Source organism: Calliphora vicina, chromosome 2 (genome assembly GCF_958450345.1).
Source record: "Calliphora vicina chromosome 2, idCalVici1.1, whole genome shotgun sequence".
NCBI classification, from domain to species: domain Eukaryota; kingdom Metazoa; phylum Arthropoda; class Insecta; order Diptera; family Calliphoridae; genus Calliphora; species Calliphora vicina.
The window spans coordinates 115,351,412-115,378,078 of record NC_088781.1 but is presented as its reverse complement, the minus strand read 5'-3'; the positions used below and the strand labels follow the sequence as shown (position 1 = coordinate 115,378,078).

The window sequence follows — 26,667 nt, the reverse complement described above, 5'->3', positions numbered from 1 at the left end:
ATAAATAAATTTTATCTAATAAAATATATGTACATTATTAAATTTTATTTAAATAAAATTTTTATAATTTTTCATATTTATTTTTTCCAGCTTATTCACACAAAAATAACCAACCAAAACTACAACAAAGTATGTGTCAATTTTACAACTAATTTACAACTTTACTCAAAAAAAAAAAATAAAATTACCAAATAAATATAAAAAGTAAAAAAAAAAATAAATAATATAACCAAAAAAATATATTAAATAAACAAAATCAACATCATCATTATTATTATTTGACAAATTGACAACAATTTTGAACAATTTGGTCAGAAGAACAAGAAAAAAGCTGAATCTAAAAATAATAAAAAAAAAGCTAACAACTATACCACCAAATTTGACAGTTACTGGATTAAAATATTAATACTCATTCCAAAACCATTCCATCGATTTATTCATTCAACTTTGTGTGTACTACACGGTGCCATTCAGTTGAATCTTACTCGTTTTGAAATTTTTTTTTCAATACTGGATATTTTATGTGCTGACAAGTTTGGTAAGTTATTGTGGATGATTTAATGAAATGAAGAAAAAATTATAAAAAAAAACATGAAAAATATTTGAAAAAATAAATAATTATTGTAATTATATTTAAATATAAATATCATCATAAATTTATATGTGGGAATTTTTAAAAGATACACTCAAATATTAATTACTAACAATGTGTCAAAATGTCTATTGGAAATATTTAAAAAATGACAGAACTACGTTTGAAGTAACACTAAATAGTCACCCTAGTCCGAACATAATTTTTATTATTAACAAAAATCTATAATTTATCAGGGAAACGACACACAGTGGTCAACTTTTTTTTTTTTTTCGAGTTTTCGAGTTGATTTACATTTGTTAAGCTTCCTAGCGCTAATGGGAGAGTGTGTGGCCCCTCAAATTTGGTCACCTCTGGTCTAAAATTTTTAAAAAAAACTCGCCAAAAATCCATTTATGATCCGAATGAGCTGAAATTTAAAATATAAATAGTCTATGATCTTCTCAAGCATCTACAAAAAACACTCTTACATATGTAGATGATCTCCTTTAGTTGGAGAGATATTAAGGTTTATTGATTTATATTTTTTTAATTTTGCTCGATCTTTTTATGGTTTCTTAGACATGGCAGGCCTACGGAGAAAAAATTAAAAAAAAAACTTGTTCGTCCCTATAAAAAGTTACACGCATCCAAATTTGGAACATATAAAAAGGGCCGTAGTTTTACGTTTTTTATTTTGTAAGAAAAAAAGAATGGTAAGAAAGAATGGTCAGTCAAGCCCGACCATATAATACCCTACACTGATTAAATGAGCAAAAATCAATAATCCTTTAAAATATCAATAATTTATATTCGTGAGTGATTTTCGGAAGTGGGTCTTATATGGGAGCTATGACCAATTATGGACCGATCACCATGAAATTAAGTCGTGTGATTTATGACCTATAAAGTTCAATTTCGGAAGGACATTGTATGGGGGCTAGGTAAAATAATGGACCGATTTCAGCCAGTATCAATAGGCTTGGTCCTTGGGCCGAAAAAATAATATGTACCAAATTTGATCGAAATATCTTCAAAATTGCGACCTGTACTCTGCGCACAAGGTTTACATGGACAGCCAGCCAGCCAACCAGACGGACGGACGGACATCGTTTCTAAGTCGATCGGTATATTTTAAGGTGGGTGTTAGACTATATTTTTGGGCGTTACAAACATCTGCACAAACGCATAATACCCTCCCGACTATGGTGGTGTAGAGTATAAAAAAATGCAAAATTTATAATGCCTTTTATTTAAGGACATTTGGATCTACATAAGTTCCCAATTTTGTTATGATATCTTTAACAGTTAAAATTTTACATTACATAATTAAAATTTTATATTTTTATTCATGGAAAATCACCATATTATAATTTTTTTAGTTTTTAAGGTAAATGGCGTCCCAAAAATTTATAAAATTTTTTAATTTTACTAAACTATTAATTTTCAAAATCTAAGGTTTTCACCAATATCAAATACTTATATAAAAACCCTTCATTTACTCCTCAGAAGTTCCACAAACCTTGCCCCTTTTGAAAAATTAACGTATCAGTTGCGTTCGGTACAGGTTCCCTGTGATTTCAGCAGCTCATAACATATAAGACCCTTGAGCTCCCACAAATACACAGCATTACCTCTGGCTTTGGTGACGACTCGACTGGTTGGCCGGGTTTCACATACGATCTCTTATGCTTCGGGTTATCGTAATGGATCTGTTTTTCATCGCAAGTAATGACTATTTAGAAAATTATTTTCTTTTATAACATTCAAATATCATTTCGAACATGCAAAATCGTCTTTCGACGTCTCTCGGCTTCAAATTCATATGGTACCTAATTTACCTTCTTTTTGGATGAATCCTGCTGCTTGCAAACGTTTTGAAATTGCTGATTGAGTAGCTCGCAATAATTTTTTTCGAATCAAAAAAAACTTTGTTGTCCAATATCTAAGTGAGAATAAATGACAGATATGTACCCTTCAAAATGACATATAAGTTATTAAAACAAAAACTGAATTTTTACCAGATTCTGGTAAAAGAATTTCTACAGCTAGGGAAGTCCAAAAATTATTAAGCAGTTGAATTAGAATTTAGCCACTACCCTGTTGATTTAGATTTCAACTCTACATAGATAAAAAAATACGTTAAATAATAACAAAAATAAGCTGTTCATATTTTAAAGCTTTTTAAAATATGAACAGCTTCACTAAGTTCATATTTTAGAGTACCCTATTTCCTTTTATCTCGTTACCCATACGAAGAATTGATTCAGGTGAAATCACGAGGCGTTTGTGTCTCAATGGGCAACACTGAATTTTGATTGGAGATTTTAGTAAGGTCACGATTTATCCAGTCATCCATACTCATTCTTGAGAGGAAACTAAAACCGAATGTGATCCGGTCAAATCCTTTCGAAATGTCGAGTGCGACTACCTTACTCTCTTCTATTCGGTGACACCATTGTTCTTATGGAAACTCCATTAGGTCCCCAGTTGAACGACTACTGCTGAAGAAATAATGTCTGTCATTCAGAAGTCTATTCGTTTCCAAATAATAGAGCGCCAAACAAATTGCTATTAGGCAGTAATTATTTGGATTGGTGGGGTCGGTTTTTTTGGGATTCGTTGGACGTTGGCAACTTTACAACAATGGGGAAAATCCCAGATTTATATGAAAGGTAGAAAAGGTTCCTAAGTGGATGTGACAGCGATGAGGAACATTTTTTAAACAAATGCTGTAATGCAATCCGTACCAGGATGTTCACGTTGAGTCCGGATAGTACATTCTTAATTACCCAAGTTCTGAAGAATATTTTAGGAATAGTACAAGATACAGTAGGTATCACGACTATGAGTGCATGCCAATCAGATGAGTCAATTAGCAATGGCAGATTTATTTCCAAAATATCTTGATTCTTCCCCACTGTAGGCCACCCAATCAGTCCTTAGTAGTTAAATAATTCTCTGGCAATATAAAACCAATTCGCTTAAAAACAATTCTCATATTTACCAACTCTCTTTCCTTGAGTGTAATTAATATTTACTACATACTTGCATAAATTTTATTAAATGTATTCATATGCACATAATATGCAAGTGATTTTGAAAAAAATAAATATAAAATAATTCTTAAATAATCATAAATAAAAAACAGTTTTAAACATAAATAAAAAACATGTTCGTACATAAAATAAAATGTCGTTTGTGTCTAGTAGAGTATAAAACAAAGTAACAGCAACAAAAACAGTTACAAAATTGTAAAAAAATATAAAAAATATTTAATAAAAAAAAAACTAAATAAAATTAAATGTAATTATTATTATGTCAATATTTATTAAAATTTATTTATGTTTATTTGTTGTTGCTATTATTATTTTTTATTATTTCTATAAAATGTGTTAAATTTTTAATAACATGTGTGATATTTATTTTAATAATTTGTGAAAATAAAATTTTCATGTTTTACAATGTTTGTATGAGTATGTTATTTTTATATTAGGATGGCTTCAATTATGTGGGAGTTAAAATAATATTGATAAACTGTATTAATATCGAAACTAAGAATCAATATACTTCTCAGTTAGTAAAGATTATGCTTTCGTTAAACGAGAGCGAACGGTCTTCGATTTGTCCGACGCTTTGTCTTGTAATTAAGCTCTTCTTTATAAGTGATCGTGGAAAATAGTTATCTTTAATTACAACATCGATGTTGTTTAAATTCCAACGTATGTTATTTTTGTTGTGCCTGCCTAATATACATGTATGTGTGGTAATTTAATTTAAGTTAGTCAATATCGATCAAATGATATTTACCGTAAACAATTTAATTTTTGTAAAATTTAGTTCACAGCTTTAACACTTTTGTGCGTAACTGTAATTTCGTAAGATAAAATTTGACACTTATTGAGCAATTGTGCACCTTGAGTCTGCAAAATTTAGTTTAAGATGAAATACAGCGTACGGTAAACAACTTAAATTTTAATACTTCAAAATAATAAGTAAAACTGACGATAAAAAATTAATTAATTTTGAGCAGAAAGAAAATAATGGAAACCTAAATATGAAAGATTTAAACGATTAATCTAAAAAACTGAAAAAGGATACAGAACTGGTACAGTAATTATTTCAGGGGGAGTAGGATAGGGTGCTAATCCTATAAATTTAAATAAAAGGGATGTGTTACTTTAACATGACAATATCCTAGATGGATTACGACTAACCCAAATAAAGTGTTCTGTTGACTTAATGGTAACAAAACTAAGAAAAAATGTCTTTAAAATTAATTGATAATTTGTAGTCTCATTATCAGGGAAACCAAAATATGCAAATGCATGTTTTTTCTAGTGAGTCTAATGAGCACATGGATAAGATATTTACACGTTTCATAACTATTTAAGAATTTTGGCATCGATTTGTTAGTGCATATTTTTGCATATTTTACCCTTAAATGCATATTTTTGCATATATTTGTTTTAAAAGCATATTTATGTCATATTTTTGCGTTTTTAGAGCATATTTTACTGTTTAATAGCATATTTTGACTTTATCAAAAACAAATTTTATCTTACTTATTTTTCGCTGTTGTGTTACGGTTTTTACTTCCTTTGTTTAAAATTCAAAATTGAAAAATAGATTGTTTTTTTTAATATAAAATAAGCACTATTTTAATAATAGCGCCATCTAAATATCAAATTTTAGTTCTAATTCAAACTTAACCGTTCTAAGTGTTAAATAAATATTGTCTTTTAAATTTGCTCCTATAACATCAGCTGATGTGGAAAGAACATTTTCTATGTATAAACATGTTTTCAGATCTAATAGACAACGATTTTTATTTGAAAATTTAAGTCAATATTTTGTAATTTATTGCAATAATAACCTTAATTGAAGAAGTGACTTTATATTTATATAAAATATCATCAAAAAATACCTCTCGAGGCGTTTTCATAGCTTATTGTTTTAATGTTGTATTTATTTTTTGTTATACTTGTTTTAGTTCATGTTATTTTTGTTTATTTTGTGTTACTTTACTTTTTCAGAAAGTATATTTTTGGGTTAAAAATTATGTAAAAGTTTGTTTTTTTAAGAGCATATTTTTTAAATTTTAAGAGCATATTTTAAAGTTTTTACTACATATTTAAAGCGCTTAAAACGCTTTTTTTAGAGCATATTTCCGGTTTCCTTGCTCATTATTCTTTCTGCATTCAGAATCATATTGTTACGTTTTAACCTTTTCAAAACGGATACTTTTGATTGCAAATAAAAGCCGTTTAGCAGTTTGAAAATTGTAAAACTCTTTATTTATTTAAAATGTACAACAACCACAGAATTAAATAGTCACTCAATGTTTTTTTATACACGCACTCTTCATCGACGGTTCGCAAGCCTTCGACAAAGTAACGAAAAAAACGAAAGTTGGATTTTGGTCATTCTCACCCCCCAGTTTGGTGAACATTAGTAAAAAAATCATCCTGAAAAAATTATAGGTAAATCGGTTGGGGTTAAGACGTGCCACAAGCTCTCTGAAGTTTTGAGATGCATTTACAAGGGAAAAAAATGCATTTTTTTCAGTTTTTGTAAAAATTTTGCCATTAAAAAATTACTTTTGCAATTTAATTTAAAAGAATCGAAATGTGTACGTAATTTTCGTTCTAATGAGACATAAAAAACAGAAATTGGTCAAAAAATTTTAAAGTTATTAAAAATTCGCAAGGCCATTAACGTGTCTCAGGCAACTAGAACAAGAAATGTAGGAACAAAATTAACATATTTTGATAAATATTAAAATAAAAGCTCATTTTTACTTAAAATATGTCCATATTTACTTGTATTAGAGTTTTTGTCTCCATAGGATACCGTTAACCTATTCTTAGCTATGAACAAAAAAATAAAATTTTTTTAACGGCAGTTTCAAAACTCCATTTTCAAATTTTTAAAAATTTTGTTAAACAAATTTCAGAAGTTTTTGATCATCTCATTGCGATTTATTAAGAATATAATAGGGAATAAAAATGTGAAAAGATTATGAAAATATCGCTTATAGTTTTTCCGTACCTGCGATTTAAATTTTGAAATTTTCGAGAAAAATCAATTATTTGGCAATTTTTAGGTCAATGAGGTCTACTTCCTTACTCTTATGAATTTTAAGCAAAACTTATTTAGAATATTATAGCCCAGATAATTCTAAATATACTCTGAAACTTTTACTAAAATCGGAAAACATTAATCCTTAAATCGTGAACGTCAAAGGTCAAATTTTTCAATATTTTGAATTTTTCATGGAGAGATAGCGAAATATTATATACTTTTGGGCCGATTTTGATGAAACTTAAGAAAAATATAACATAAGCTCTAGGGTTTATTATTAAGGGCCACCCTAGTGAACACACACAAGCTTCTAGAAAGTTATTTAAGTCATCGAAAGTTCGTTCTTAAAGAGGGAGACTTCATAAGTTCACCACAGCCTATTGAAGCAGGAGTACCCCAAGGAAGTATACTGGGTCCCTTCCTATATTTGCTATATACTTGTGATATTCCTACAAACAGTCGAACCCACATATCTACTTTTGTTGATGACACAGCTATACTAGCCATTCATGAAAACCCCCAAGAAGCATCTGTACTTTTACAAGACCATATACTCGACATAGAAAGGTGGTTAAAACAATGGAGAATAAAAGTAAACGAGCAAAAATTTATACATCTTACACTCACATTGCGTAGAGAATCGTGCCCTCCAATCCTAATAATTAATCATATAATACCTCAACAAACTGAAGTTAAATATCTAGGTCAGCATCTAGACCGACGTCTTACCTGGAAAAAGCATATAGATACGAAATTGACTCAAATGAATCTCAACAATTTCTGCCGTTTTCGATTTTTTAAAATAAAAAAAATTATATTTTTACGAAAAAAATATAATTTTTGCTTCAACTTGTTATAACTCCGAAACTACTGATCCGATTGAAACGCAAAATATGTGTGACAATTTGTACATAGCATGGGGAAGATGTTTCCAAAATTCAATCAATCGAAAGAAGAACATTAACTACTTAATTTCATGTATATCAAACTAAAAAGCGATGAAAAATGGATCCATTACGATAACCCGAAACGAAAGAGATTGTATGTGAAGCCCGGCCAACCAGCCGAATCGACACCAAAGCCAAATTTGATGGGAGCAAATGGTCTATTACGAGCTGCTGAATTCTGTCCAAACCATCAACCTCTACCGAACGCCAGACATGAAACCCTGATATTCCATCATGACAACACTTGGCCACATAATGCAATTCCTGTTAAAAAGTATTTAGAATGAAGTGATTGGGAAGTTTTGCCTCACCCGCCTTATAGTCCAGACTGTGAACGTCCGACTACTATTTGTTTTGATCGATGCAGAACTTTATATTTGGGATGGGCTTCACTTTGAAACAGAGTATCCGATATTGGCTTGATTCGTTCTTGGCCTCAAAAGATGAGCAGTTCTTTTGGCTTGGAATCAATATGTTGTCAGAAAGATGGCAAATGGTCATAGCTAACAATGGCCAATACTTTAAATTAATTTATATTGTACAAATATTTCAAAATAAAATATTGAAATCCTTAATTTTTAAGCCATGCAACCAATACAAATGTCAACAAGTGCCATTAGCAGGAAGAAAATGTACTATTAGCTGTCACTTTTTGGTACCATTAGCACATTAATTTATTTCCCTATCATTGATTCTAACTTAACTCAAAAGCATAACAGCTAGTAAGTACCATTAAAAGAAAAATTTAAAAATTTACAGTTTTTCCCCTTGAATACCAGTACAATTTTAGCTCAAATCGTGGATTCTTATACAGTAAAATTTTAGCTCAAATCGTGAAATCTTATGCAGTTATATTTTAGCTCAAATCGTGGATTCTTATACAGTCAAATTTTAGCTCAAATCGTGGATACTTATACAGTAACATTTTAGCTCAAATCGTGGATTCTTATACAGTAACATTTTAGCTCAAATCGTGGATTCTTATACAGTAACATTTTAGCTCAAATCATATATAATTAAAGTTTATTTAGACGCCCCTTTATAAATACCACACATAGTATGCTGCGTCATCGCCACCTTTATTACTTTCGTAAAATTAGTTTTAAATTCTCAAATGTCCATTCATTAAAATGTTTGCATGTTTAACATTAAATTTTTATTAATTAATGTTTTCATATATTAAAAAAACCAAATTATTAATAATTAAAAAAATCACATCATCAAACAGTCGTCCATTAAGAACAGCAGCCGGGTATTAAATATATTTTTTTAATTGATATTATTTCTCTTTTTTCTTGTTTTTTTTTTTTTTTGAAATGGAAACAAATTTATTACTCGTATATTCTTAAACATGAGTTGCTTTTATTGTTTAGAAATAAAAAATAATTAAAAAAAAAATACTTCTTCAACCGGATTTTGTTTGGTATTCTTTTTATATTTTCTAAACATAAACTCCAAGTACCACATCATCATCATCATCAATGTAGTTATTGTAGTTGCTGTTGTAGTTGATTAACTTCAAAAATACCAAACTAAAATAAACGTCATCATTGAAATACAAAATGTATTTAGCTATTTTTTTATGATTTTAAAATTTTTTTTTTGTTCAATTAACCCATTTAGAGTTGTTTCAAAATACTTTTGATTGAGAATTGTCTTGATGTTAAGTAATTAAAGGTTTGATTTCCTAGACGAAACGAACCGACTGGACCCTTTGTTGGTTCTTTGGGAAAACAATTGACAAAAATTTCCCGCAGATAATAAATATAATTTAAAATAACTCACTACTGTTCCTTTACTACAAATATAATACGTTTAGCTAAAATAATTATCCCACCCACAATGGGTTAATCTCATTTTGATTTGATGTATTGTGTATGATTTTTTCCGTAATAATATTATTTTTTTTTATGTTTATTGTTTTTCAAAAATGATTCTTATTGTTCTTTTGTATTACTGCTTAATATTGTTTGATTTTATATTTTTCTATTCTTTTTTTCTCTGGTTGATTTTATATTTTTCTATTCTTTTTTTCTCTGGTTTTAACAACGCCATTCAATGTATAAACTGTGGGTTTTGTGGTAAAAAAATGTATAAAACTGAGTTGAGTTTTTACGCGGATTTTGTTTGATTTTTTTCTCTCAACAAATTGTTGGGAAATTTTATATATTTTTTTGTTGTGTGGTAGTGTGGGTTTTTAAACAAAAAATTAAAAAAAAAACTTTTGTTATTTTATATATTTTTATTTTGGTGTTAAAAATAGGTTAATACGAAAAATACATTGTTTTTGGGGTAAGATGAATTGAATAGGATTTGATTTATTTGTAAATATTTCAGCAAAACTTATATTTGAGCTTTTACTTTGTTAATTTCTATACGAAATATTTGAAATTTAGCTATAAATCATGTACAAATTGGCGTTCTTTGTGCCAAATTTTTAAAACGTTACATTAATTTGATGATTGAGATTAAAATGGCTTTAGGCTTTGAATTTACAATGGAATATAAATTGGTAGAATACTGTATTGGTTAATATAGTTATAAAACTCGCCTTGAATATAAAGCCTTTATACAGTACAAATGTTTATAAAATCGTAGTTCTTAACTCTTATCAAGGACAATTTAAGCTCCAAACATGAGTGTTATACAGTACAGTTTTAGTTTAAATCGTGGATTATTATACAGTACAGTTGCACAGTACAGTTTTAGTTTAAATCGTGGATTATTATACAGTACAGTTTTAGTTTAAATCGTGGATTATTATACAGTACAGTTTTAGTTTAAATCGTGGATTATTATACAGTACAGATTTAGTTTAAATCGTGGATTATTATACAGTACAGTTTTAGTTTAAATCGTGGATTATTATACAGTACAGTTTTAGTTTAAATCGTGGATTATTATACAGTACAGTTTTAGTTTAAATCGTGGATTATTATACAGTACAGTTTTAGTTTAAATCGTGGATTATTATACAGTACAGTTTTAGTTTAAATCGTGGATTATTATACAGTACAGTTTTAGTTAAAATCGTGGATTATTATACAGTACAGTTTTAGTTTAAATCGTGGATTATTATACAGTACAGTTTTAGTTTAAATCGTGGATTATTATACAGTACAGTTTTAGTTTAAATCGTGGATTATTATACAGTACAGTTTTAGTTTAAATCGTGGATTATTATACAGTAAAGTTTTAGTTTAAATCGTGGATTATTATACAGTACAGTTTTAGTTTAAATCGTGGATTATTATACAGTACAGTTTTAGTTTAAATCGTGGATTATTATACAGTACAGTTTTAGTTTAAATCGTGGATTATTATACAGTACAGTTTTAGTTTAAATCGTGGATTATTATACAGTACAGTTTTAGTTTAAATCGTGGATTATTATACAGTACAGTTTTAGTTTAAATCGTGGATTATTATACAGTACAGTTTTAGTTTAAATCGTGGATTATTATACAGTACAGTTTTAGTTTAAATCGTGGATTATTATACAGTACAGTTTTAGTTTAAATCGTGGATTATTATACAGTACAGTTTTAGTTTAAATCGTGGATTATTATACAGTACAGTTTTAGTTTAAATCGTGGATTATTATACAGTACAGTTTTAGTTTAAATCGTGGATTATTATACAGTACAGTTTTAGTTTAAATCGTGGATTATTATACAGTACAGTTTTAGTTTAAATCGTGGATTATTATACAGTACAGTTTTAGTTTAAATCGTGGATTATTATACAGTACAGTTTTAGTTTAAATCGTGGATTATTATAGTAGGACTTATACAGTTCAACTTTGGCTCAAATCGTGGGTCATATACTGTTCAAGTTTGGCTCAAATCATGGGTCGTATACAGTTCAAGTTTGGCTCAAATCGTGGGTCATATACTGTTCAAGTTTGGCTCAAATCATGGGTCGTATACAGTTCAAGTTTGGCTCAAATCGTGGGTCATATACTGTTCAAGTTTGGCTCAAATCATGGGTCGTATACAGTTCAAGTTTGGCTCAAATCGTGGGTTCTTTACAATTCATGATTGGATCAAATCGTTTCTCTTGCTTGGCTCAAATCGTGGGTCCTATACAGTTCAGGTTTGGATCAAATCGTTTGTCTTATACAATTAAAGCTTGGCTCAATTCGTGGGTCCTTTACAATTCAGATTTGGATCAAATCGTTTGTCTTATACAATTAAAGCTTGGCTCAATTCGTGGGTCCTTTACAATTCAGATTTGGATCAAATCGTTTGTCTTATACAATTAAAGCTTGGCTCAAATCGTGTGTCCTTTACAATTCAGGTTTGTCTTATACAGTTAAAGCTTGGCTCAAATCGTGGGTTCTTTACAATTCAGGTTTGTCTCAAAAGTTTGTGCCCAAGTTTGACTCAAATTGTGGGTTTGCTTAATTCCGCTTTACTATTACAATATTTGTTTATTTGATTACAGCTAAATTAAAGATAAATTTGATTATGTATACTACAAAAATGTGGTTTAAACTTCCTTTTAATGTAATGTTCCGCATCTGCGTATTTTCCTTCAACAAAAAACAGCTGCTTAGAAAATACTTTAGATAGTCAAATAAATGTCTAAATAAATAAATAATTCATTCCTGCTAACCATGTCGCTATTAATTAATCGCTTTTTTATTACAAACAAATATTTAATATGTAAAAACCCAAGAATGTTTTATTTATTCCAATTTTAATTTGAAAATTGCTTGTTGTTTAGATAGAGATAGGCAGCAGGCAAGCAGGCAGACATTCATATATTTAGTTCAAAAACACTCGCATAAACACACTATTAAAAGATAATGAAAACCCATTAATAACTCTTATTCAAATAGTGAAAAAATACATAAAACAAATCCAATAAATGTTACCACAGATGATGGTGATATTTATCAATTAATTGAATTAAATACACATACCAACTTGTTCAACTTGTACGTAAAAGTATTCTGTATCTAGATAAACTTTTAGTTTTGTTTTTTAATACATATATTATTTGTACATTTTATGGCTTCAAAATGGAATTTATATTTAATCTCTATAATTAAAAATATACAATATACTAGATTTAATAATAATTATTAAAACTAACTATTTAATAATTAAACAGCAACAAACAAAAAAATATAAAAAAATAATAACAATTAAAAGTAAACAATTAATTTACATAAAAATGCTAATTTTTTAATCAACATCTGTTTTAATTTTGTATTTATTTTGTACATTCTAGCATTATAACGTTTGCAAAGCATGAAGGGTTGGTTTGATGCATTTCGAGACGATGGTGGACCCACATTGTATTCATTTTCAAATCGCACACCCGTAACGGGTGATGTCTCGATTGTTGCCGTATCTGTATTATTTGCAACATTTTATGTTGCTTTCTTAGTTATATTTCCAGGTGTAAGAAAACAGGTGAGTGATAAATGTAAATTCGTTAATTAATATTTATAAATGTAATATTAATAAAATTGCTTAAATAATTCACACGTTTTATAGGACAATAAATTGATTTGTTAGAATATTTTTTCAAATATATAGAATTGATTGTCTCAGTAGTGACAACGAATTTGTTGCCAACCGAACAACTCGATATCGATTGTTGTAAATAAAGTTTACAAAGCGTTTAAGTTCCGTTTACAAAATAGTTTTTCTTGAAATATAAATAGTACGACTTCTATACAAATTGTCATTTGGAATATATTGTTAGATTTCCGCTAAAAAAGTAAAAGGTACTTATTTTAAAATACTTGTCTTCTTTAGATGTATGCTAAGTTTTGCGATAACACTACCCAATAGGAAATTGCATATGTCTAGACTATGACTAGACTATGACTAGACTATGACTAGACTATGACTAGACTATGACTAGACTATGACTAGACTATGACTAGACTATGACTAGACTATGACTAGACTATGACTAGACTATGACTAGACTATGACTAGACTATGACTAGACTATGACTAGACTATGACTAGACTATGACTAGACTATGACTAGACTATGACTAGACTATGACTAGACTATGACTAGACTATGACTAGACTATGACTAGACTATGACTAGACTATGACTAGACTATGACTAGACTATGACTAGACTATGACTAGACTATGACTAGACTATGACTAGACTATGACTAGACTATGACTAGACTATGACTAGACTATGACTAGACTATGACTAGACTATGACTAGACTATGACTAGACTATGACTAGACTATGACTAGACTATGACTAGACTATGACTAGACTATGACTAGACTATGACTAGACTATGACTAGACTATGACTAGACTATGACTAGACTATGACTAGACTATGACTAGACTATGACTAGACTATGACTAGACTATGACTAGACTATGACTAGACTATGACTAGACTATGACTAGACTATGACTAGACTATGACTAGACTATGACTAGACTATGACTAGACTATGACTAGACTATGACTAGACTATGACTAGACTATGACTAGACTATGACTAGACTATGACTAGACTATGACTAGACTATGACTAGACTATGACTAGACTATGACTAGACTATGACTAGACTATGACTAGACTATGACTAGACTATGACTAGACTATGACTAGACTATGACTAGACTATGACTAGACTATGACTAGACTATGACTAGACTATGACTAGACTATGACTAGACTATGACTAGACTATGACTAGACTATGACTAGACTATGACTAGACTATGACTAGACTATGACTAGACTATGACTAGACTATGACTAGACTATGACTAGACTATGACTAGACTATGACTAGACTATGACTAGACTATGACTAGACTATGACTAGACTATGACTAGACTATGACTAGACTATGACTAGACTATGACTAGACTATGACTAGACTATGACTAGACTATGACTAGACTATGACTAGACTATGACTAGACTATGACTAGACTATGACTAGACTATGACTAGACTATGACTAGACTATGACTAGACTATGACTAGACTATGACTAGACTATGACTAGACTATGACTAGACTATGACTAGACTATGACTAGACTATGACTAGACTATGACTAGACTATGACTAGACTATGACTAGACTATGACTAGACTATGACTAGACTATGACTAGACTATGACTAGACTATGACTAGACTATGACTAGACTATGACTAGACTATGACTAGACTATGACTAGACTATGACTAGACTATGACTAGACTATGACTAGACTATGACTAGACTATGACTAGACTATGACTAGACTATGACTAGACTATGACTAGACTATGACTAGACTATGACTAGACTATGACTAGACTATGACTAGACTATGACTAGACTATGACTAGACTATGACTAGACTATGACTAGACTATGACTAGACTATGACTAGACTATGACTAGACTATGACTAGACTATGACTAGACTATGACTAGACTATGACTAGACTATGACTAGACTATGACTAGACTATGACTAGACTATGACTAGACTATGACTAGACTATGACTAGACTATGACTAGACTATGACTAGACTATGACTAGACTATGACTAGACTATGACTAGACTATGACTAGACTATGACTAGACTATGACTAGACTATGACTAGACTATGACTAGACTATGACTAGACTATGACTAGACTATGACTAGACTATGACTAGACTATGACTAGACTATGACTAGACTATGACTAGACTATGACTAGACTATGACTAGACTATGACTAGACTATGACTAGACTATGACTAGACTATGACTAGACTATGACTAGACTATGACTAGACTATGACTAGACTATGACTAGACTATGACTAGACTATGACTAGACTATGACTAGACTATGACTAGACTATGACTAGACTATGACTAGACTATGACTAGACTATGACTAGACTATGACTAGACTATGACTAGACTATGACTAGACTATGACTAGACTATGACTAGACTATGACTAGACTATGACTAGACTATGACTAGACTATGACTAGACTATGACTAGACTATGACTAGACTATGACTAGACTATGACTAGACTATGACTAGACTATGACTAGACTATGACTAGACTATGACTAGACTATGACTAGACTATGACTAGACTATGACTAGACTATGACTAGACTATGACTAGACTATGACTAGACTATGACTAGACTATGACTAGACTATGACTAGACTATGACTAGACTATGACTAGACTATGACTAGACTATGACTAGACTATGACTAGACTATGACTAGACTATGACTAGACTATGACTAGACTATGACTAGACTATGACTAGACTATGACTAGACTATGACTAGACTATGACTAGACTATGACTAGACTATGACTAGACTATGACTAGACTATGACTAGACTATGACTAGACTATGACTAGACTATGACTAGACTATGACTAGACTATGACTAGACTATGACTAGACTATGACTAGACTATGACTAGACTATGACTAGACTATGACTAGACTATGACTAGACTATGACTAGACTATGACTAGACTATGACTAGACTATGACTAGACTATGACTAGACTATGACTAGACTATGACTAGACTATGACTAGACTATGACTAGACTATGACTAGACTATGACTAGACTATGACTAGACTATGACTAGACTATGACTAGACTATGACTAGACTATGACTAGACTATGACTAGACTATGACTAGACTATGACTAGACTATGACTAGACTATGACTAGACTATGACTAGACTATGACTAGACTATGACTAGACTATGACTAGACTATGACTAGACTATGACTAGACTATGACTAGACTATGACTAGACTATGACTAGACTATGACTAGACTATGACTAGACTATGACTAGACTATGACTAGACTATGACTAGACTATGACTAGACTATGACTAGACTATGACTAGACTATGACTAGACTATGACTAGACTATGACTAGACTATGACTAGACTATGACTAGACTATGACTAGACTATGACTAGACTATGACTAGACTATGACTAGACTATGACTAGACTATGACTAGACTATGACTAGACTATGACTAGACTATGACTAGACTATGACTAGACTATGACTAGACTATGACTAGACTATGACTAGACTATGACTAGACTATGACTAGACTATGACTAGACTATGACTAGACTATGACTAGACTATGACTAGACTATGACTAGACTATGACTAGACTATGACTAGACTATGACTAGACTATGACTAGACTATGACTAGACTATGACTAGACTATGACTAGACTATGACTAGACTATGACTAGACTATGACTAGACTATGACTAGACTATGACTAGACTATGACTAGACTATGACTAGACTATGACTAGACTATGACTAGACTATGACTAGACTATGACTAGACTATGACTAGACTATGACTAGACTATGACTAGACTATGACTAGACTATGACTAGACTATGACTAGACTATGACTAGACTATGACTAGACTATGACTAGACTATGACTAGACTATGACTAGACTATGACTAGACTATGACTAGACTATGACTAGACTATGACTAGACTATGACTAGACTATGACTAGACAATGACTAGACTATGACTAGACTATGACTAGACTATGACTAGACTATGACTAGACTATGACTAGACTATGACTAGACTATGACTAGACTATGACTAGACTATGACTAGACTATGACTAGACTATTACTAGACTATGACTAGACTATGACTAGACTATGACTAGACTATGACTAGACTATGACTAGACTATGACTAGACTATGACTAGACTATGACTAGACTATGACTAGACTATGACTAGACTATGACTAGACTATGACTAGACTATGACTAGACTATGACTAGACTATGACTAGACTATGACTAGACTATGACTAGACTATGACTAGACTATGACTAGACTATGACTAGACTATGACTAGACTATGACTAGACTATGACTAGACTATGACTAGACTATGACTAGACTATGACTAGACTATGACTAGACTATGACTAGACTATGACTAGACTATGACTAGTTGTAAATAGTTATTTACACTGTATTGAATATTTCCAACTGGTTTGTATTTTAACCATTGCAATCTATATTTTTATTCAACTACCTAACATTTGTTGTTATTCGCTTAAGTTGTCCATATTATAAAGTATTTATTCATTAACTTTATGTGACATTAAAATTGATTTTGCATTTAGTTGTGACATGTATGAGAACCTATTTTTGTAGTTAGCAAACTTTTTGTTTTTGTTGCCATTACCGCTGTTGTTTTATATGTATTATATTTTGTGTTGTTGTAGTTTTCAATTTGATCGCTCCATTTATCTGTAGTTATAGTCATTTCAAACTACCAACAATTCTACCACATATGGCCATTTTTACAATATAAACTATTATTTTGTCAGTTGTTTGGGTAATTTATATATGTACATTTATTTAAACATATGTACATATCTACATACCTCTATATATGTTCATTTATGTACATATAAACCGTTAGACTATTTTATATATATGAAGGTATGTTTATAAATTTGTATTTATATTTAAAATGAATTTTAATCGAAAAATCCAAAAAAAAAAAAATAAAAATGCCTTTATTCAATTAATGCAAATTTTCTAATCATTTTTGCATATTTAGAGAGTCATTTTATTCGTTTATGTTCGTATGCAGGCACATTTGCTACACATACATCCATGGAAAATCATTAATTTTAATCCATTTCGTTCATACCGTAATTTGGTATTTAGACGTTTTAGTTTGTTTTAATTTTTTTTTTAGAGTTTTGTTCAAAGGGAATGGTACGAGTAATTGTAAATTTTATACATATGCATTTGTATTGTACAGAAATATAAATGCGTTCATATGTACAGACATACAAATATTGTGTTTTATATTGTAACCCAGCAAACACTTTTGCATGAGGTTGAAAGAATTTCCTTGTTGAGATATTAAAATGCATTAAATTATTCCCTATGTATGATTTGAAAGGGAAGAAAATTTTGGTAAAGAGTGAAGCAGAAAAAACTTCTACTTGTATTTAGTTAAATAAAACTTAAACCGTTCAATATACAAATTCTCAAAATTACGCATATGTATTCAAATATTTATACAAATTCATTGAACATTAAAATTACTCGGTATTTAAAAATGTATCTTCTTTTTCGGAAATCCTCCCATAAAGATTTTATAGTTGCTTCCGTTACCATTTTGGACGAGGTGGTCCACTTACGCTTAACATCGAGGATACCATTCTTTTGTTCTTTATTTTTTTTACAAGATACCAATAACATTCCACAGGTCGAAGTTCTGGACAGTTGGGTGGATGCGTGTCCCCTCAAAGTTGGTCACCTCGAGTTTAAATTGTTTTTATAAAAAATCGCCGAAAATGCATTTATGATCCGAATGAGCTGAAACTTAAAATATAAATAGTCCTTGAGAAGATCTACAAAATATGCTCATACATGTTTAGGTTATCTCTATTAGTTGAAGAGATATTTAGGTTTATTGATTTATTTTTTTTTAAATTTGCTGGCTAATATTTATCTCATCCCTATAAAAAGTTACACGCATCCAAAGTTGGAACATGTAAAAAGGGCCGTATTTTTTACATTTTTCTCTCTCTTCAGAAGCTCCACAAACCTTGCCCCCTTTGAGGCCCGAGGTGACCAATTTTGAGGGGACAAATACTGGCTCCCATTCCAAAAAAAAGTGTTTCTAAACCACTGATTTTAATTAAATAGAAAACACATTTTTTTCTGCAGATTCTTAAATTTTTATTGAATGATAAACTACATATGACAAGGTTATTTATGAAACAGCTCGCTCATCCTTTTGTCGAAAATGGAAAATTTTACATAAATAAAGCTGAATTTCGTTGATAATCTTCCTATGTGGACTTGTTGGCATAGAGCTTTGACGTCAAAGCTCCATCTAGAGGGCTAATTCTGATCAACAAAACGAGAAACTATACGATCATGAAATGTCTCATGCTGTAGTTGAATTATTTCTCGGGCTGTGTGGCATCGCCCTATCAATATTATCTAGGCCGAGAGAATTCTGTGATCATGCGATATCGATCAGCAATTATCAGCCTCATTTTGGAAAATGTATGGTCAAGTGATGCCTACAGCCCAAACAGCGACACGTTGCACTGTGCTTTGTCTCATAGACAAAAATCAAAAAAGTTTTTTTGAGTTTTGGCCTCAAAATATGATCAAATATATGTTGATCGATAGCTAATAACACAGCTCAAATAAATTTGTAGGAATTGGTTTTATTTGACTCTCTTAGACTTCAAAAGAGGTCGCTAAAGTCAGTCAAATTTAAAAAAAAATTAATGAATAAAAAAATTAATTGAATTAATTTTTGTAAAAATGAGTTAAAATTTTTGTTTTTTGAGTTCTTTTGTGTTTTTAAAATTCGGCAGTAATAAAATTTTTATTAAAAATTTGGACTAAAATTTTTTTTATCGCTCAAAAAAATACATTTTTTAAAAAATATTCAAAATTTACAAAAGTTTGTTGGAATTTTAAAAAAATCGTATAAAACCGTACATTATATAGAGTTGTAAAATAGGCTGTGAAAAGATTAGTACCAACTTTTTGCCACAACTTAAAATAAATGCATTTTAAAATAGGTCTAAATTCACAATATTTACTTAAATTTTGTGAATTATAGAGTAATAATGTTAAAATTATGTTTCCAGATATATGAAATAATATTAATACATATCTTAAATTTAATTAAAGAAATAGTCAAAATTTATTATATGGAATCAAATTGTGCATCAAATCTTAACCAGAGTGCGCTAATATTATATTATTTTAAGCAAGATGAGGTAATATTTATATACTCACCTATTTTTGTGACACATCTCTCTCAATATTTCTCTTATGGTTTATTTATGGATTCAAATTCAACAGCAATCTTAAAATTTACAGAATCTTGCCGTTTTGTAATATATTTTTGTGCACTGCATTGCCGACTACTGCATTACCGAAAATCGGAGAACACAATAAGGTGAAGTTAATTACTGTGAGTTATGTATTTTTAAGCCAGTAATGAGACTTTTGGAAAATATAAGATATATATATTATATATTAAATCACGTTGTGGATTCATTTGATTTTCGATAATCACAAATTTGTTCTCTGAACTCCAAATGCGGCTATATTGACGATATGCAATGTAAAATCTTATGCTGATTTCGCTTGAAAAACTTTCATTATTTTTTTGTTTGCTGGATCATATTAAAATTTACCACTAAATACTCCATGCACTTGGACAACAATTTTTGCATTAAGCTTTTTGTTATTTGTTTTATTCGGAAAAGTTATGGTTTGTTAGTTGAATGCCATTTAAATTTTGGCATTTTCTAAAATATGTGTTTGTAATTATGAATATTTCTATTCACTTTTATCGTTTTGTTGCAATTAATTGAAAATTGTTATCAAATAGAAGTTTTTAGAATAGAACTAGAGAAAGAGAGAGTTCAAATTTAAAAAAATACACAATGGAACTTTAAATAAATGAAAATAATAGGATTGTTCGGCAATAGAAAACTATTACGAATTGAGGAGCTGCAGAACAAAAGGTACTTTTTTGATAATTTAAAAATTTTGGGAAATTGATTTTTTCTAGAAGATTTCAACCCAAATATTATAAAAATACAAAAAAATCTATTTAAAAAAAAAATTGAAAAAATACCTTTTGTTCTACAGCTCCTCAATTATTACAAATTGCTAAAAAAAATTTATTGGAATTACACAAAAAAGTAAATAAATATATAAAGATAGATTTTAAATTTAAATGATTTTAATTAATTAACAATACAACTTATTTTTAATATTAAGAGTTTTGAATTTTGTGATCATCAATAAATCCTGACAGTGTAAAAAGCCCCTTGTATTCAAAATTTAAAAAAAAAAATGTTTCTATTCCTAAGTAGCCATGACTGTTTGTGTTCACATGTCTACATCTCATTTAAAATTAATTCAATTTTAACATATTTTTGTTTCAAACACTAAAACACTTGCTTTAAATTGTAAATTTATTTTAAAATTTTTAATACCAACTCACCTATAACTATTTATTGTTTTTTTTTCTTCTCATTTTGTTATATTTTTATTACAGAAATTCACAACATTCTCAACCGTCACATTAAGTCTTTTTGTGGGACTAGTCATATTAAGTGAGTAGAAATCGACAATGAAATTTGTATTTATTTATATATAAAATAAAAAAAAATCTTAAAACTATGTAAACCATAAATTATGTGATATTAAATATTATGTGATATTATGATTAGCTTTAAATACATACTTGAAATATGTGAGTTTAAAACAAATTGTTGAAACTATTACAGAAATACACTGAGAACTCGATGAACGGAAAAATAAATAAAAAACAAATAAGGGAACTATTTGAGCTATGACGAATCTTATAAACTCCTCACCCAGATCTACCTTAAAATAAAGATTTGTGAGATTTTGTTTTGCTGAAAAAAATTTAATATGATTATAAAAATGAATAATAAAAACGGGAAAGATTTTTCCCGATTTTGACACATTGTCGGTCCGAATTGCTAGGGCGTTATATATGTCGTTGGAAAGGTCTTTGAAATGTCTATCATCAATGATGATTCATCATATATCCGAGCTAAAAAATTGTTCATCTTTTGAGGCCAAGAACGATACTCAGTTCCAAAGTGAAGCATATGCTAGAGCGAGCGTTCTGCATCAATCGAACGCTCGCTCGCGGGCGAAGCAAAACTTCCCATCCACTTGATTCTATATTCTTTTTAACATGTATTGCATAATGTGGCCGAGCGTTGTCTTGATGAAATATATCGGTTTCATGTCTGGCTGCATATTTGGGCGTTTTTCGGCCAATGCTCGCTTCAAACGAATCAGTTGTATTCGGTGCAGATTCCCTGTGATGGTCTGGTCAGATTTCAGTAGCTCATAATAGATAGGAACCTTTTGCTGTCACCAAATACATAGAATTATCTTAGCGCCATGGATATTTGGCTTTTTTGTCGATTCGGCTCGTTGGTCGGGCTTCATATATCGAGCCCTTAGCGCCAAATGGTATAGAAAACAAGAAGGAAATAAATCTGTAACTTCTAAATGGTTAGATTGGTTTGAATGAAATTTCCCATGCGCAAAAAAGAAGTGATGTCGAGTTTAAGTTCTGAATGTGAACCTCATGGGCCCACCAGGGGCGCGACCAAGGGTCCTCAAAGTAGGACACCTCGGGTATGTTACATTTTTAAAACGATCCTATTTCTTCGTTTGTGTTCCGATTTCTAAAAAATGACACATATAAAATCTTTTCATCGAGCGCTACAAAAGACCTAGTCGTAGCTATCAATTACTTCTTATAGCTTAGGAGATATTCGCATTTGAAAATTAAATGTTCAATATTTTTACCCAACCTACTCCAGTTTTTTGATAACAGCGTATTCAAATATTTTCCGATTTTCTCCAGTTTTTCTTCATTGGACTAACAACATATGTATGTGTCAAACAGAAAAAGAACTGTTTAAAAATAATGACTAAGTCCAAAGTTATATGCATTTGAATTTAAAAAATTTAAAAAAGCCGATCTTTCGCTAATTTTTTGGGAAAAAATAACTTTTTTTCTTTTTAAGTTATCACAAAAAATTTCTTAGAGGATGTATAAGGAATTTATACTTTCTGAAAGCTAAGTTTTCATAAAATATTTTAAATGAAAAAAAAAGAAATAAAAATTTTTGTTACCGAAGGGACCAGATCCATTAAAAAAACACCTATTTTTTATGTAAAATAAAACTTTAGGGCAAAAATTCTCAAATCGCGTTTTAGATATCAAAATATAGTAACCGATTTTGGATGGCCGAATATGCTTTTAATTATTTTGTAAAGGGTTCCGATAACTCCGACCCTGGTATGGATATTATAGCCAAAAAACTAAAAATTTATATTTTTGGGATTTTTCAACACTTTTTTGGGAATTGCGGGATTGCTGATAATAAATTTCAAAATTCGTTTCTATTTTTCCATTTTGAATAGAAAGTTTTACATAAATATGAAATTTCATTAAAAACTATTCATAAATAACAATTTTATTTCAATTCGAAAAATTTGTATCTATGCAAAAATTCAATAAAAAACATTTTTTGACATATTTTTCAATAAAGTATTCCATGAATTTTTAATTGTCAAAAGTTATAAATATTTTTGAAAAATAGACAAATAGCTTGAACGAAATTATATTATATCGCATCATAACATTTTTAATTCTATGTATAAATTTCAAAATAATCGAAAAAACCTTCTCCTGTAAAATTTGTGTTTTGTCGCTTACGCTAAGGGCTCGATATGATCTCTTATGCTTCGGGTTAGTTCGGTTGGTTCAGTGCTGAACCAACCTGACACACGAATAAACGAATCCATCTTCCTGACATATCCATTGTCGCAGTCCGAGCACCCGATAGAGCAGGGCAAAAACAGAGGAGATGTTCAATCGTTTCCTCCTCGTCTTCACCATGGCAACTTCTACAGAAGTCGTTGTATGGAGAAATGTCAGAAATGTGTTCAGTGCTGAACCAACCTGACGCACGAATGAACAAATCCATCTCCCTGACATATCCATTGTCGCATTCCGAGCACCCGATAGAGCAGAGCAAAAACAGAGGAGATGTTCAATCGTTTCCTCCTCGTCTTTACCATGGCAACTTCTACAGAAGTCGTTGTATGTCTCCTAGCATGCACATCAATATCAGTAAACCTATGATGGTCAAAAACGGGTCATGTGAGCCTCGATATCGAGCAATTTGTCAGCTTAGATCATCTGAGCTGAGTGATTTACAGCAAGATAGCGGTAAATCACTTGAAGATCGATCTCATCAACTTGTACACGTGAGCCTCTTTTGGCCAGTTCATCCGCAATAGCATGGCCAAGTACACAAGATTGACCAGGACCCCAGAATAACTTCAGGATAGAATGTTCCGCCATCTCGTTAAGAGCTACCCGGCATTAATGTATCAATCTGGATGTCGAGTAGACACAATATAGGGATTTGATAGCAGGCTTACTGTTAGTACATATTCGGATATTCACTCCAAATAACCTACAGAGTGCATCCCTTTACCCCTATTTTCAGAAGGGGTGTGTTTCAGGCTACATGATCAATGTAATGTAATTCAGCGATCAAAAGGGCTGAAATTCAAGCTGAAATCTCAGCATCAATTACACTACATTGATCCTGTAGCCTGAAACACACCCCTTCTGAAAATAGGGGCCAAGGGATGCACTCTTTATCATCCACATTGACTACCTTCAAAAGGGTAAAACAATCAATGGCGAATATTATGTCAACTTATTGGGTCTATTTAATGATGATTTAATAAAAAAACGGCAGCATTTATCCAAGAAAAAATAAAATTTTCACCAGGATAACGCAGGCTTGCATACATGTGTAGATTCTCCATGGCAAAATTCTATGAATTAGACTACCAATTGCTCCCCCATCCACCTATTCTCCAGATTTAGCCCCGAGTGCCTATTTTCTTGTTTCGATACCTGAAGAAATGGCTCGGCGGAAAGAGATTCGACTCCAACGATGAAATAATCTCACAAACAAATACTTATTTTAATGACCTAGACAAATCTTTTTTTTGGAAGGGATAAACAAATTGGAGATACGTTGGGCGAGTGTAGTCTCCTATGTTGAAAAATAAAATGATTTTTTATCCAAAAACCTGTGTTTCATTCAAAAGGTCACGGACTTATTAACCCGGCCTTTTTTTAATTGTTTTTTTTCTAAATACTCGAAACATTAAATAAAACTTCAAAACGGTTTACAATTTTACTCAAATTTACTGTACTTAGTTTCTAGATGACAGATAACTCTTTTAGACCTTTTGATGAATGAGTGGTTTCACAGGAACTTATAATTAAAAATACATATAGTTTTTGTTTAAAAAATATTTTATTTCACGATTTTGTTCTATATATCGATATAGATATATACGATATATTGATGTATGTGATTACAACAGACGGACGGACTGACGGACAAAGCTAAAACAGATCCAATAACTATACATAATTGGTCAATTCACAAGGTCTCTTATCATGTCATATTGTCATCATGTCCTAACATTTCACAATGGTTTTTACTGCTTTTCAAGCAAAAAATGTCCTAACATAATATTACACTGTATGCTATGTTTATTGTGTTATCGTAGCCAACCAGCAGAGACCTGCGCGAATCGGTTAAGCCGAGCCACTGAGTCCTGATATATTAGGACATTATGACAATATGACTGATAAGAGACCTTGTGAATTGACCAAATATATATATTTGTTTAAGATATATAGCTGAGTAAGCCATTTAAAACAGATTTACTAGTGTTAGTTGTTTTGAAAATTTTATTAAATCCCTTACTAGTGTTTAAAAGTTTTTGTATTTTGTATATTAACCACGTTTAACGAGTTCCAGGTGTACGATTTCTAAATTGTTTTCTAACTAATAATACACAATTGGTTATTTAAATTACATATTTATACCAGCTTAGATTTTAAGTTGCCTTTTGCTTTTTTTTTTGTTTCTTCTCTTCTTAACTATTCATTATTAATAAATTTTTTCTATATATTTATACATTTTTTTATTTTTATTTATTTAAAAACCAACTTTTTTTTCTATATTTCATTGGTTACAGTCACAAGACTCGGTTCAGCATGGCATGTTGCACATACAACAATTATAGCACCATACAAAGCATTCTCGCGTGAGAAATTACCAGCTCGCATAGGAACCCATATTGGTTTAATGCATGTCAATGTTACATTGACGGGTAAGTTTTTCTGTTTATTTTTTGAAAATTTTCATATTTTTTTTTTAACATTTTTTATTATTAAGATTTTTTTGTAGTTGATTGTTTGGTATTAGAGTGTAAATTTGGTTTCTAAACATAATTTTCTTATGGTTTTTTAAATAATTTTTAAAAAAATGATTTTTTTCTTGAATTTTGTTTTCGTTTGCTTTTGTTTATTTCATTC

At 30.4% G+C, this 26,667-nt stretch overlaps 1 protein-coding gene across 1 annotated transcript in view; it reads left to right on the top strand.

The window, feature by feature from the left end:
• mol (dual oxidase maturation factor 1 mol) overlaps nucleotides 1–26,667 on the top strand; it is a 121,338-nt gene that overhangs the window by 31,061 nt on the left and 63,610 nt on the right. Inside the window, exons 2-5 of the mRNA XM_065501960.1 lie at nucleotides 91–538; nucleotides 12,841–13,025; nucleotides 21,754–21,811; nucleotides 26,328–26,462. Coding sequence (XP_065358032.1) covers nucleotides 12,861–13,025; nucleotides 21,754–21,811; nucleotides 26,328–26,462 — 358 coding nt within the window. The 5' untranslated portion in view covers nucleotides 91–538; nucleotides 12,841–12,860. The remainder of the gene's footprint in view (nucleotides 1–90; nucleotides 539–12,840; nucleotides 13,026–21,753; nucleotides 21,812–26,327; nucleotides 26,463–26,667) is intronic.